Raw genomic sequence first — 15,279 nt, forward strand, 5'->3', positions numbered from 1 at the left:
GGGTTACGACTAGGGTTTCACAATAATTGTACGATGCTATATCGATGTCCAACGCCGTCATAACATCAATGTTTTAAAACTATCTCAACATCGAAGTCTGATGATGTCTTGACATTGAAGCTCAATGCCAACAATTTCTACACACACAAGTTGGCCCTCGCACTGTCTTGACATCCAATCTTTGTCCAACATCATATCAATATTGATGGACGACGTCGTCTCGACATCGAGGGCCGATGGTTTCTCGACATTGATTCCCGATACCCATTGCACAAATCGATGCCCAACTCTCGATAGCATTTTCACTTCCCCTCATGCCTGACACGACATCTACACTCAACTCTCGACATCCTAATATTAATTATTTTTAGCATAGATCATAGTTAAATGACTTATTATTTTTGAATTATTCATGATATTCTGGTTATTCAATTTATATATGCTATTTTTTATATATACAAATTATAATGTGTCTAACTTGTATCCGTATCCCATATTTTCAATAATTGAAGTATCCCGTGTCTGTGTCGCTATATATGTATATGTGCATTATAGGGCATGGGCTCAATTCTTTTTGAGAAGAGTTTGGTGAAAAGTTGTAAAGCTCCATTTAGAAGACTAATGGGTAGAAAAACTTAAGAAGTTTAACACCAATTCATGACAAAAAAAAATCATATGATTAAAGCTTGAATCATGGCAATACGAACCAATGATATTGAGAATGCATCACTTGATTTCATAAACACTCAAAATTATATTTAAAATTTTATGACAATTTGAGGAACCAAATGTCATTCGAATCTTGCGTGCTTATAGTTGAAATGAGAAGTTCGACGAGATGAATCCAATGAGCTCAAATCATTTAATTCCAATATCATTAAAGTACTAATATATGTAAAAATAGTTTTTGATTAAAGGGGATTAACATAGATTGTCTAATGAGATATTTCTATTTTTTATTGAAATGACCGAAATGTATTTCCATAAATCTATAAATATGTTGTACTTTCTCACATTTGGGGAGAACCCCAAGAAGAATTTTAGTGAAAAGAATACATGCTCTGTCTAAGTTGATGCCCGCTATCGCCACCAAAGTTGATGCCCTTTATTACTAACTGGGTTTATGTTTTTTGTCAATATCAACATCGACGTCAACCATTTCTAGAAAGGACAATACCAGCCATCGCCACTAACATTGATACCCATGGTCCCTAACAATGCTGATATACCCACTAACGTACCCACTAACGTCAACAAGGCTGATGGCCATCATTATTAACTTCAACATCTGCTATTATATCCAATGCTGATACTCGTTGTTGCTACCAAAGATGATGCTCATCGTTGCCAACAATGTCGACTTCTATTGTCGACACTAAGCCCAACACTTGTTGCCAATTGAAACCTGATGTTGACGCCATCACCAATTGGACTGATGCCTGTCATTTAATACTAGCTAACACTCATGAACGCTAACAAACTCGTTGCTTGTAGTTACCAAAAAGGTTGACACTTGCGATCGATATTAACACTAAAGCTCACTATTGCTACGAAGGCTTGTCATTGCCATCAATGTTGATGCCCCATTATGCCACCAATTTTGATGTCTGTTATTGCTAGCAATGTTGATGCTCATCATCACCTCCAATATCAATGCTTCCAATCTTCAATAATGTCGATGCCCACCACTACCAATAATATTGACCCCCCATTTCCGCCAAATTTGGTGATACTTGTTGTCACCAATAACTTCAATGCATGCTTCCCCCAATAGCATTGGCACTCGCCATCGCCCACAATACTTATTCCCATAGTCATTAACAACGACAACGTCTGTAGTTGCCAACAATGTTGTCACTCATCACTGTTGTTGATAATGTGGGGGAATGCTATCCAAACAACATGGATGGCCACCATCGCTAACAATGCTGATACCCTTCATCACCAACAATGTTGATGTCTGTGAATGCTGACAATATAGACGTTACTAAAAATATTGTCGCCCATCACTGCCAACAACTGCAACATGCCATTGCCAACAATGACGCTTGACATCATAATTAATGTCAACGCTCGTCATTGCCAACATTGATGCTCGCTATCATAACTAATGTTGACGCCCACCATTGCCACATGCTGATGCTCATGGTACCACCTAGTTTGATGCTAGTTGTTGCCAACAATGCAGATGCCCATTGTCGACACCATTACTAATGCATGCAATCCTGAACAACATTGACACAAGCATCTCCACTAAGACTGATGCTCGCCTTCCTGATCTCCTATCTCTATCTCCCCTCTTATAAGAAGGACGAGCGAGCAAACCACCAAATGCTTTTTTATAACAACTTCACCGACTCAACTCTTAAGGCTCCATCTACTTCCTTTGTGGAAGCTATTTTCTACCGTTTAATCCATTAATTTGTATTAATGCTTTCTTTAAGAAGGTGCGCCCACTAACGGGATCATTTTAGCTTGGGTAAGACTCGTAGTTTTTTTCTCTTTCCAAGTTTTATATATAAAAAATCTCATGTGTCCTATGAGTTACTGTCAATTTATCTATTTGTATGTGTGTGAGATTTTTTTATAATGATAAGACAATAAACTCTCTTTCCTACCCCGAATTTTTCAAAGTGCAACAAACACGGTTTTTCTACATAAGAGAAAAATGAAGGGATATTTAAGATTTTGAAGGGAGGCCTTTTACCATCATAATTATTACGAACATAATAAATAGATAAGTTTGAATGCATGAAAATTTTTAAGAAAAAAACAATCTAAATCTGGAGGTTTGCTAGCTTCAAGAGAGAAATCCACATGCTTAATTTCTTCTTCTAGAAACGTGATTTCAAATAGCCCAATCTTCCAAAGATATCATCAGGATAAAGTTTGCTATTTATATGAAAGTTAGGGAGATGATTGTTGAAGAGGTTGCTGTGGAAATATGCAAAAGCATCCAAAATGTCATTTTGAGCAAGGTGAATCGTTTTTAATCCTTAGATGATGAGTGTAATTAGCTTCTTTTTTCTTTTTGCAATCAGCTGTTTTTGTGGAAAAAAGAAAAAATCTAGTATTGTGTTTCCGTAAACTCTTTTAACTGGAGCTTGATACCAGTAAATATCTGCTTATATATATATATATATATTTTTTTTTTGTAGAGCCTTTTTTAGCCTCATTCATAATCTTCAAGTTATGGGTATGAACACATGCCATTCTTAGCTAGTTTTTCAATATCACCCAATCTGTTAACCTACTTAATTTTTTCGGAAGTCCAAATCGTTGCTATACCACGACTTTCAAATTTTGAGCCTTCCAGAGTTTGTTGATCCTACTTTTAACAACTTCCTGTTAGTATTGAAGTCCTTTCAACAACCAATAAACATATCCTTGAAAGCATTCTATTTAAATCAGTAATTCTCAGAGTGAAAATTGTGAGTTTTGTTAGAAGTGGTTGAATTAATACTAATTAAAAGTGGACAAGATATCTCAATAAAATTTTTTTGCTACAGTTAAGGAAGAAATCCTCAATACTGGGAGGAATAAAAATTTGTCAAGTCTAATAGAGATTTCTGCAGTCCTCCTTCAATGAAAGATCTATTTGATTGAAATGGCTCACTAAATCATTAATGAGATGACAAGGTGGTTTACATCAATTGAGAGAGAATCTGTCACACCTGACATCATCCCCCCGACAATGTAGGGTGCAACGGAGAAAACAACAATCATGAAATTTAAAGCTTATCATCATAAATTGATATTCATTCTTCGTTTTATAAATTCCTCAACATATGGAAGCATCCAAAATGTCTCATTTTATACATATAAATAATTACAGAGCCTTACACACTCCAAAACATTACAGTAGTAAACAATCTACATACCTCTGTTGTAAATTCATATACTCAGGTATACAACAACAAAATATAAAGTTTTATCGTGACTTGAGGCTATTCAACTTCCTCTTTCTTCTTGCCCCTTCCTATAACAACAACAAAATTAAAATCTGGTGAGCTATGAAGCTCATAAAGTTATGCATATTAAATAAGAAATTAAATGCAAGATTAATAGAATTAACATAATTAAAATCTTAATTGAATCAAATCAGAAACAATTTGCAAAACAACATAAAGTCATATTTAATATTATCTTTTATATCAGTTGAAACTTAAACAAAATTTCATAATTAGTTTTCAAGGTATTTTGGCTATCATTTCTCATATAGTTAACTTTTATAAAATGTTCAATGGAGCCCAGGTAAACCTAATATTATCGTCATTGAATTATATAGATGTTCTTTTTTTCCTCATTCGGGGTCCCTTTTGACCCACCTAAAATATCTGTATCATAACATTTCATGGCGAACCTTTTCTAATTTGATATTCATAGGCTTCAAATTAAGATCTTATACTTGCTTTGTCATGCTTCGTACTTTCAAATAAATATTCTACTTACTATAATGATGCATAAACAAAATATGCATGCAGTATACAACGAAATGCTTTTCTTTTCATAACCTTGTCAATTAGAAAATATTTATCTAATCATATAATATTTCATGGTAAGCTTAAACCATAAATATTTACATGTGGTCGTTTATACCTATCTGTTTGACTGTAGACACACTAACAAATAGAAGTAACTTTAATGCCCTTATTAACCTTCATTTTTTATTAAATGTAGCTATACAAAGCTAAAAATGATCGCATTTATTTGGTTAAATTAAATTGCATTTCTTACCCCTTTGACGAGTTGCCTCCTCGAATTCAGTGCCTCATAACCTTTTTTGCTTGTAAATTACGTACAAAATCCACATTTCTTACTTTCCATAATTTCTACAATTCATTTTTTTTCAAGCAATTGAATACAATTATTTCATACCCTTTTTGCAACTTACCTCGCAACCAGATTCTCCTATCTTCATACACCCAGATAAAAATCCCAACAACACAATTGTGGTATAAACTCCTTTAGCCCCTTTACCAATATTTGCAATTTCACTAGACAACCATAAATATCACAAAAAAAAAAAAAATAATGTTTACCTTGGTTCCTTATTCCCTAAACGTCCCTCTTCATAGTCTTCTTCACATTCCTTCCTCTTCACTAATTCCATCACAGAAATTTCCCGGACTCTATCACCTGATATTCTTCCTGCTTCCGCCCCCTTCCGTTCCACAGAATCCACAAGCAGCAAAACTAGGTTGAGGAAATACCGAATGGAAGAAGTGTCACTCGTTATTGCTCACATAAGCTCAAAAATTTTCCAGCCATCTGTTTCAATATCCACGGCTGCATGCGTACGATAGTGGAAAACTGAGGGATTATTATATTAGTTAGTGTACTAACTCAGTGCTGTGCTACAGTAATTCCAGCACTTCAATTTCAATGCCTTGGCCGTTGCAAGGAGTAAGTGGAACAATAGGCTAATATATAATATTTTAATTACTGATTACTGATGTGCTACAGTATTTTAATTTGCTAACATAATTTCTTGACTAGAGAACTAATTAAGGCTGAAATGAACTGAGTCCTTAGAAATGTACTGATGCTATTCTTAATATAATTAATGTTTTAAATTAATAGAACTTCATTCTAACACTTTGAATTAATTGCAAAGAATAGACTTGACAGTAATTGCTATTATAAAATTTATTTAACTGATAATTAATGCGATAATATCCAAACCTATTTGTAGAATTTACTAATTCGGGGTAGAAAACAAAATGTGTACTTTTACCTGAAACTTTTGGGTATTACGGTATCTACCACACAGGATCCAATTTGAAGGCCACTTAAAACAAGCATTGAAAACTCAGTCCAAAATAGAAGCTTCTCATTATCAGTAGTAGTATAAACAATAGTAAAAGCAAACTCAAAATGGTAATCTTTTTCATAAAATGAAGGGAAATAGAGAAAATATCAATATAGAAGTTGATGACATAAAAAAGTTGAGAATTCCTTATTAAGTGCTTTACCCGTATATACGTGTATTAAGTGCATGATACCATCTGAGTCTGCATCTATGTGTTTGATAGTTGATTTGGAGGGTTTGTTTTGTGTGGCTGATGAGAGGGAATGATAACATTTAAAGAGGAATGCTTTGGAGGTTTATAGAGGGTAAGGAGGCGTGCACATAAATTTGTGAAATATGAACTTATTGCAGGCTCTTTTGTCCTGTCCAGCTGGAACTTAATCCTCATTGGCAAATACTTCATTTCACTTGAATTTTGAATGTACCTCTAATTGATTTAGAGAATTTTGGTCGCTAAAATTTATCATGATCACCAATAAGGTTTTGGTTTCTATGTCAAATAAATCATGGGATTATTTTTCCCCATGATATGATTGCAACTTTCTAGCTTGCGGTATAGTTAACCTTTTTCCAATTCTGATATTGCTCAAGGCATGTCTTGAAAGTCATAACAATGCTCTTTATGATGGCTTTGGTGGAATCCAGAGTTGAAATGCAACCGTTTTTCAAAGTTTTTACTATTATATCCTTTGTCAGGGATCTTGCAAGTGAGGGCATATTTGATATAATCACAGATGTGCTGAAATCTCAGGATAGGAAGCTTGTCTCCATTGGGTAATTAATATTATTGTATATCTATTTTATCTTTATGCTCTCTTTCATATTGTTTGTGTACATCAGTTTTGTTTACTTTTATTAGCTGAACTTGTTTTATTTGCTTTCATGATTCAGGACGGACATCCTTATACTTTTTCTTAATCAAGATCCCAATCTTCTTAGATTGCATGTCATTCAACAAGAGGGGAATGCACTATTGAGCCTCTTGGTGAGAATCTATACTATTTACTGTTTTGTTTTTCTTTGGGTTTAATTGCATGTTTCCATTTTTTTTTTTTTTGGAGTAGGCTTATAATCTAGTTAGCTGCTATTGGGGTGGCTTGTGTGACACGGAACACAATATGAGACACGTTTGAAACCTGAAATTGAATCACTGCCAAGCTGATTATAATGCGGTAGAAGATTAACAAGGTTATACAATTATATCTAAAACCAAAATTAGATACAAGAAACCAAAACAAATTATATTCACTTATGGTTGCTAGGGATGCATTCACATTCTAAGTCTAGCTTCAGGTTTTGTTCAAAATTCTTAGTCAAGATTGTTGTTGTAGAGGAATATCTCTCTTGCCCACTTCTCAAACCTCCACGTGATTACCAGGTTTATTTTGTCACCTTGACTTAACCTCAACCTCCAGCAGTATTACCTGTAGTTCTTGCCCTAAGAATGGAATGGAACTGGAAAATCCATTTATTCCTGTAGAAATAACTAAATGCCCAAAGTAGGGAAATGTTCAAAGGAGGTTAAATGGATAAATAGCAAGAACCAGTTGTTAAATGGAAAAATCCAATTCTTCGTATAGGATAGTCAGAGAACCTGGCTGAAAGGAATTCCTAGCCTTAAGAATATTGTTCACCATGTCTACCTCACAAATAGGGCTGCAAGCGAACCAAGCGTTCGACATGCTACTCGATGCTCGGTTCGATTAAAGCTCGTTTGTGATCGTTTAACTAACTAAACAAACAAACTTGAACAACATTTTAAATACTCGATCCTTAAATAAACAAGCTTGAACACTAATGTGTTCGGTTCATTTATGTTTGCGAACAACATCATTTGAAGTTCGTGAACAAGATCGACATTAAGCTCGATAAGAAGCTCAATAAAAGCTCGATTCGTGTTCGATTTTGAACTCATGAATAAGCTCAATAAAAATTATTAATATTTGATTATATAATTAATAAATATAATTAATATAAATATTTTATATTTATTATAATATAATGATATAATTATTGTTAAATAATAAAATTTAAAGTAAATAATATTATATTATATATTAATTAAGTATTTTTATTAAATTTAAGTGAATGATAGCAATTAGCAATTTCCAAAAAAAAAAGGCTGGCTTATTTCGTTGTTGTTGGCTTGTTGCCTTATTATCTTATCTTCCCAAGACCTGAGCCCTAATTTTTCTTCCCAAACACGCGGGCTAATGAAGGCGGAATTATTTTTATTATAAATGTGTTTGTTCATAGATATGTTCATGAACGTGTTTGTTTGATAGTTAAAAAAAATTCGTTAAATATGTTCGCGAACATGCTCGATGTAATCGTTTGTTAGGAAGCTCGATAAAGCTCGTTTGTTAAGTTAATGAACATCTAAAAGTAGAGCTCGTTTATAGCTCGTTCATGTTTGTTTGTTTAAAGCTCGATAAACACTAAACAAACGAACATGAACCAAACATGAACACTCATTAATTTAAATGAGCCAAACATGAACACATACAATAAAGCTCGAACAAACATGAACCAAACTTGAACAACATGATATTAAATGAACACAAACATGAACACTCACATACTTGGCTCAGCTCGGTTCGTTTGCAGCCCTACTCACAAAAATTTCCCAAGATGTGGGGATAGTGGGATAGATGGCTGGAATTGTTCTTTGGATGCTGGAAAATAGCAAGAACCCACTCATAGTAGAAACTGGATGCCTGAAACCACTGGCAACTGCATTTGTCTCTCTTTTGATTTTAGATTACCGGACAGCTCCCACAGCACTGGGCTAAAGTTACCTAAGAAGCTTCCACCCTCAGGCTGCTACCCGAGCTACTTTCAACTGCTGGGAAATCCGCTGGAGAGGAGGCCAACGGCCACTAGGAAGGCTAGCTGATTTAGGCAAATCAATTTTGGCAATATCTTGAACCCCACTATGATTTTTGATCTTTTGTAATGAGTTTTCCTGTTCCTGTTGTGGGCTATCTGCTAAAGAATCCGATGGATACCCACTTGAACATGATCAAGATAGATGAGGATAAAGGGTATAAGTTGTGGTGATCAATTGTGGTGAAACTCTGGACTCCCTTATGATCTCCTCCCCTTTGTACCTCTCCAAACTTAAAAAATCCACCTCAACACAGGAAATCCTCCCTCTAATTTCATGACCTAAAATAAAACTCAACCCAAATTTGCCTCCGCTTTCTAAAACGGTATTTATAGGCTAATCGCTTCAGATTACATCTAGGCCCTCTTATTTACTAAATAACCCTTTATGAAGGAATGAAAAGAAACTATGTCCTCTAATAATTAATTAATTATGAAAAAGGACTATTCTTAGTATTATGTCAATGTGCATGTCACTATTTTATTTTTTAAATTGAAATGTTGGGTGGTATATCCTTATTAAAAAAAGGTATGCGATAGCAAAATTATAGTAAACTAAGCACTCTTATGATAATAAGTAAATGCCTTATCTCTGATTATGATTATAAAGGAATTTCCCTGGTAGTTGTTGAATTAGCACTGGTACTAATTTATACTGATGGGTAAAATTCTATTTGTGCTAGAGTTCAAAAAAATGTTGTTACTGGACACAACCAATGTCTAAGAGGGATATAACAATGTGCTAAGGGTTGTCTATGTCTATATCTATATATTTATGTATGTATTATGAAAACTTCTTGGACCTAGTCATTAAAAAAATCAGAAAAAAATTGGGGCTATTCATTTTACCAAACAATGGAGACACTTAAACTGTAAGCAATAGTAAAGTCAACTGGAGTTCAGAACTGGAGCTAGGATGGAGTTTAGTTCAGAAGTAACATATATGAACCTAGAAATAAAAATCAGCATATTTACAATATATCTTTGAGAAAATGAATGCCTTTGGATTCTAGAGAAAGAAGTAAACAACATAATGAAAGGTCAAGAAATCTACTGGAAATCAGACATCACAGCCAGAACAAAGACTTGTGTTCTTGCAAAACATATGAAAAACATTTTTTAAAGCATGCTTTCTGCATTTCTCTCTCCATTTTAAACAGATTGAATCAAAACACTTTTAGGGATATAAGCAGCCCAGTGTGTGCATTTTGGTGGATAATAATGCTATTGGGGAAGCCATCGATTAAAAAGGCGTTCGAGGCGGACGCCTCGAGGCGCGCCTCGAATCGAGGCGGAGGTCGGGCGAACTGAGGCTTAAGCCTCGAACGTCCGGGCGAGGCTTACGCCTTTTTCCACGGAGGCGTATGCCTCAATACGTGAGGCGCCGAGGCGCATCGAGGCAGCGCCTCGAAAGGGAGAAAGTTACCTTCAAAGCCAGCGAGCCAACGAGCTCCCGTTGTTTCTTCTTATCAAAATGTCGTAACTTATGATCCGACGGGAAGGGAAAGTCGTCGAAGGAGCGCAGTCGAACAGCCACAAAGGAGCCAAAGAAGCGACGCGTGTAATCTCTACACCTATGAAGCAACGAAGCCGAACAACAAGGACAAAAAGAGAAGATGAAAGGCAAACCCTAGACGCAGCTAGTTATTATTGATTAACTTAGTTAATATAATTTAAATATTTATAATTAAGCAAATTAATTAAATACTTAATAGTATAATTAGTGCATAAATTAATTGACTAATTAGTAATATAATTATTAATTAAATATTAATATAATTTGCCTTGTTAATATAAATTAAAATATATATTATTAAATATATAATTATTAGTATTAATAATAATTATTGAGTAGCTTGTACCGCTCAGTACATGCTCGGTACCGAGCCAGTACCGCTCGGTACTGAGCAAGTATATGCTTGGTACTGAGCAGTACATGCTCGGTACCAATAGGTACACACTCGGTACCAAGCCAGTACCATTAGGTACATGCTCGATATTGCTCAGTACATGCTCGGTACCGAGCCAGTACCGCTCAGTTCCGAGCCAGTACCGCTCAGTTCCGAGCCAATACCACTCAGTACCGAGCGGTACATGCTCGGTACCGAGCGGTACATGCTCGGCACTGTTAATTACTTTATTTTTATCATTTTTTAGGCTTACGCCTCGATCCGCCTCAAGGCTTACGCCTCGCCTCGCTTAGCCAAAACGCCTCGATTTCCGATTTCGCCTTTTAAAATGTTGGGGAAAGCGCATGAAGTATGTCTTAGTGAAAATATCTTTCTTTTTTTTTTCTACCAAAGTAACTAAACAACAGATTAAAAAGGTAAGAAATCTATTGGACAATCAAACATCCCATCCAGAAAAGACTATTGTACTCATAAAACCTGTCAAAAACCATTTTTTGAAGCGTGCTTTCTGCCTCTCCATTTGAATCAGAAGGAATGAAATCAATTTTAGGAATAGAAGCATCCTTGTGAGCATTATGATGGAGAATAATGCTATTGGATAGCACATGAAGAATATCTTGAGCGAAAATGTCTTAGCTGTGACATCAGAATTCAAATACTAGAAGGAATTCAGTAAGGGAGACATTAAATCAGAGAGCTTCAATAGCTAGTGTCAGCAGAACTTAGCTCTCTTTACAGCTACCCCGAACAAAGCATAAGATGCTTGATCGGGTCAGCAGCAGAGCTAATTGTGGAAAGGGGTCCAACAAACCAAAGTATTCCTCCCCAATTTAATTTAACATATTTGGATATGCAGAATGTATGGCTATTAATAACACATGGTGTGCCTATGAATGGCTTCGTGTTGTTATCTCTGTTTTGGACTGGAAGCTTTGCTTGGCCAAGATGAGCACATTCTGTAGAGAGAGAGAGAGAGAGAGGACAAGACAACAAATGATTTTTCTTAGCTCTAGCGACGCAAGCTTTGGTTCATTTTCAATATTGCGTGCTGTAATTGGAGCTTGAACAGCATCTAAATGGTTTTATCCAATCAATTCTTTACATCTTGCATGCATACACCATGTCACCGTATGTAATTTTGCTAATTTAAGCTTTAGTGCAAGGGATACATTTTTTGTATATACTTAACATATTTTGCAATATATAAAGTCTTTTCTTACTCTTCAGTCATCTTCCTTTATTAATGATAAAATCAACGTAGATCACATGCTTGATCGGCTGCCTCACTTTTAGCAAAATAGTTATAGCAAATTTGGCTGGTTATAATTAACTTAGTGTGGCTATATAATACTGTAGTTTTGGAATGTGTTGGGCTAATGGTTAAACTGTTTTCTTCTCATGAATTGAGGCAATTGTTATAATGACTTGATTAATACATGTATTGGATTAGAGATGAAGTGATTCTACATTCTTGATGGTTTGTTTTCAGGTCAAAGGTATGATGACTGACTTTGGAGAGGGGATGCATTGCCAGTTTCTTGAAATCATACGCATTTTGGTGGATTCGTACTCAATGTCAGGACCACAGGTATTTTCAATTTATGGACTTTAAAGTCAATTTAATTTTCTGAATGCCAAATGAATTTATTGTTTACAATGTCTTTTATTATATATGAAATTGAAGGGATTGATAAGAAAAAAACATAGCTAGAAGTGCACAAAAATTATTCAAAATAGAGTTGCAACCTCATTAACTTCTGTTCTGTAATATTATGTCTTCTTGAAGTTTTGCTATTTTCCTGCAGTGTTTGAAATTGTCACTTCCATTAACTGCTTGGGCAATTTACTTTTATATTCTTTATGATGCTCCTGATACTTGAAAATATTTCCTAATGTCACTACTTATTAGATTCCATATACATAATTCCATGAACCATTTATTTTTCAACTCAACATACTTCATTTAAGAATGAAAGTCGGTTTTACAAATTTCGGAGGGATTATTGATTTCTCAAATAATTTTTATTGTTTATAAGATGGTAAGACCTAATGCATGGGCATCCGATCGGTGTGGGATTTTTGCTGGGATTGTTGCACTCAATTCACCCATGTATATCAGGGATAATTTATGTGATTTAGACAATTGACCACCATGACACAATTGAAATAACAAAATCATTAATTCCTGCCCATTCTTTGTCTGATAGCATGATTCTTTTATCCACCTTATTGCCATTAAAGTTTTTTAGATATTTTTTTTTCTCTATTGTAATTTATGTCCCATTTTTTTTAGCAGTCTTGCAAGGTTAGAGCAGTAGCCATGTTTGAGTTTGTTAACTTTTGGAGTTACAAAGATAAATCCTTCATATTTTCATTTAATTGGCTGTCTTATTTTATATTTTTGTGCTTGGATTCATAAATTAGCTCTTCCGTTTTGAATTACACAATGTTTATATTACCTTTATTGTGACTTGCATGTCACGCATCTAAATCATAGAATAACCTTTTTTTTAATGCATAGTAAGTTTGCTTACAGCTACTTTTCTTAAACATTGTGTTACCTGGGCACTGGTTGGACCCCTTTTAATCTCTTAGTACTTTAAACTAATGCTTCACCAGATTGAGTGCTTAGAATTTAAGATTATCGATAAGGTAAGGCAATTAGTTACAACATAGAAAAGCATTAACTTGAAAACAATTTCATCCATAAATATAAGCCTAAATACTGTAAACAAGAAATCCCACACTTAACAATTAGAAAAGTCACCTTTGAGTTTCCCTCACTCAATCTCTTAAGTAGGGCAAATTATTGCATCCGGTCACCGGACGTGGAGATAGGTCCGGATATTAATAAAATATTATTTTAAATTAAGCGCGTCAAAAGCGCAGCTAAAGCGCAACTAAAGCGCAACTAAAGCGCAGGTAAAGCGCACCTAAAGCGCAGTTAAAGCGCAGGTGACGTGGCATGTTTTTATTGGATGTCCGAACCTATTCTGCGCGTCCGGTGACCGGATGCAATAATTTGCCCTTAAGTAGGGCTAGCAGAAAGAGAGTCTTAGCAAACCAAACGACGCCACCAAGATTGTGAAGACACCTATGGTTATAATCCAACGAAAGTTCACCCGAGGAGGTGTTCGTAGTCTCTTTTCCCTTTTAGAGATGTAAATCATGAGAAGAAACAACTCAAGAGATGAGAGAGGAAGAAAGGGGGGGGGGTCGGCCAAAGGGGAGAGGGGTTTCTTGGCCAAGCTAGGGTTTGGATGAGGGAAAAGAAGAATAAATCTGAAATTTATTTCAGACGTAGGACTTAATTGATGGGAGGGAAATAGGAGTTTGAATTTGAATTTCAAATTCAAAGCTTGGTAGGGTTAAAGTGGAGAGAGAGAGGGAGGGAGAATTAAAGAGGGGTAGGGGGCGGTGGCATGCTTGGGAGATGGAGGGATTGGGAGGGAAATTCATTACTTCCTAATTCATTAATCCAGTTTAGGAAAAGGATAATAAATTCAAATATAATTTAATATTAAATTAGATTCAAATTGGATACTTTCCTAATTTAACTTGGCTAATTTAGGAAAGTATTTGAAATTCAAATTTGAATTTCAAATCGGATGAAATCTTTCATAAATTATGTGGACTAAATTTGATAGGTCTTAATGGTGATTAAAATCAACATTAAGAGAGGAGGAAGGGGTGTGGCCGGCGGTGAGTTTGGGAAAGGAGGAGTTTGGCCGGTGGGGAAAAAGGAAGGGGAGACCGGCGGTCTAATGGGAGGTGGGGAGTGGCCGGTGAGGGAATGGTTGTTCGGCGGTTGTGGGGAAGGGTGGCTGTCGGGTGAGGGGAATTGGGGAGGCCGGTGATGAAGCAAGAGGAGTCGGACCACGAGCCCCAGACACTTCTGGCGACTGGTGAGTATTGCTTTGCCCACACCTTGGGACTTCACCACTCAAGAACTTAAAAGCTCTAGAGAGAAAACATAAATTTATTTCATTCATCAATAATCCTCATACAAAGGTTAATACCTTATATATAGGCCTTTCAAACAACTAGAAAGAAAAGACAGGAATGCCTTAGGGCTACAACTCACAATACATAATAAAGATGGGTACAAACGGTAAAACTCAAATAAAATAACTAATACATAACATATATAAAAAATAAAGACTCCTAAACGTAGTCGTCGATCTACGACGCTTCCGGCGATAAACATTATGGAATCACTTGCTGATGTCCACATCAAATTTGCTATAAAATAATTTTCATTAAGTCATGGATTTGTTCTTTACTTAGAGTTTAAAAGGCTGTTACCTGAAGTTGAGCTCACCATACAAGTACATGGGCACTTATCAACTTTAAAGCTCAAGCGATGTTAAGGCCATTATTAGTATATTAGAAGCTAATTCTTATTTCACTTCTAATGTGGTACTATTTCTTATTCATATGGATCTCAACAATAGTGTTTAGTAAATTAAACCCTCTGTCAGTAGTGTTTAGTTTGATAATAACCAAGAAATCAATGTCCACAGATTATTAAATGTATGCTTATTTTTATGTATTCTAGGATGCATTTATATAAATGATATTATCATGATTAATACTCTTATCTCAATTACTTAGGGCTGAATAGTCAGTTTCATTAATTCTTGTTAAGTCCTTATCTATAAGTAGTGCTCA

General features: G+C 35.3%; 1 protein-coding gene across 1 annotated transcript in view; it reads left to right on the forward strand.

The window, feature by feature from the left end:
* The window catches only part of LOC110109354 (serine/threonine-protein phosphatase 4 regulatory subunit 3B), a 102,119-nt gene that overhangs the window by 70,366 nt on the left and 16,474 nt on the right, over nucleotides 1-15,279 (forward strand). Inside the window, exons 15-17 of the mRNA XM_020840388.2 lie at nucleotides 6,509-6,586; nucleotides 6,704-6,797; nucleotides 12,098-12,196. Of these exons, the coding sequence (XP_020696047.1) occupies nucleotides 6,509-6,586; nucleotides 6,704-6,797; nucleotides 12,098-12,196 (271 nt within the window). The remainder of the gene's footprint in view (nucleotides 1-6,508; nucleotides 6,587-6,703; nucleotides 6,798-12,097; nucleotides 12,197-15,279) is intronic.

Source organism: Dendrobium catenatum, unplaced genomic scaffold, assembly GCF_001605985.2.
Source record: "Dendrobium catenatum unplaced genomic scaffold, ASM160598v2 fragScaff_scaffold_1296, whole genome shotgun sequence".
In the NCBI taxonomy this organism is placed as follows: domain Eukaryota; kingdom Viridiplantae; phylum Streptophyta; class Magnoliopsida; order Asparagales; family Orchidaceae; genus Dendrobium; species Dendrobium catenatum.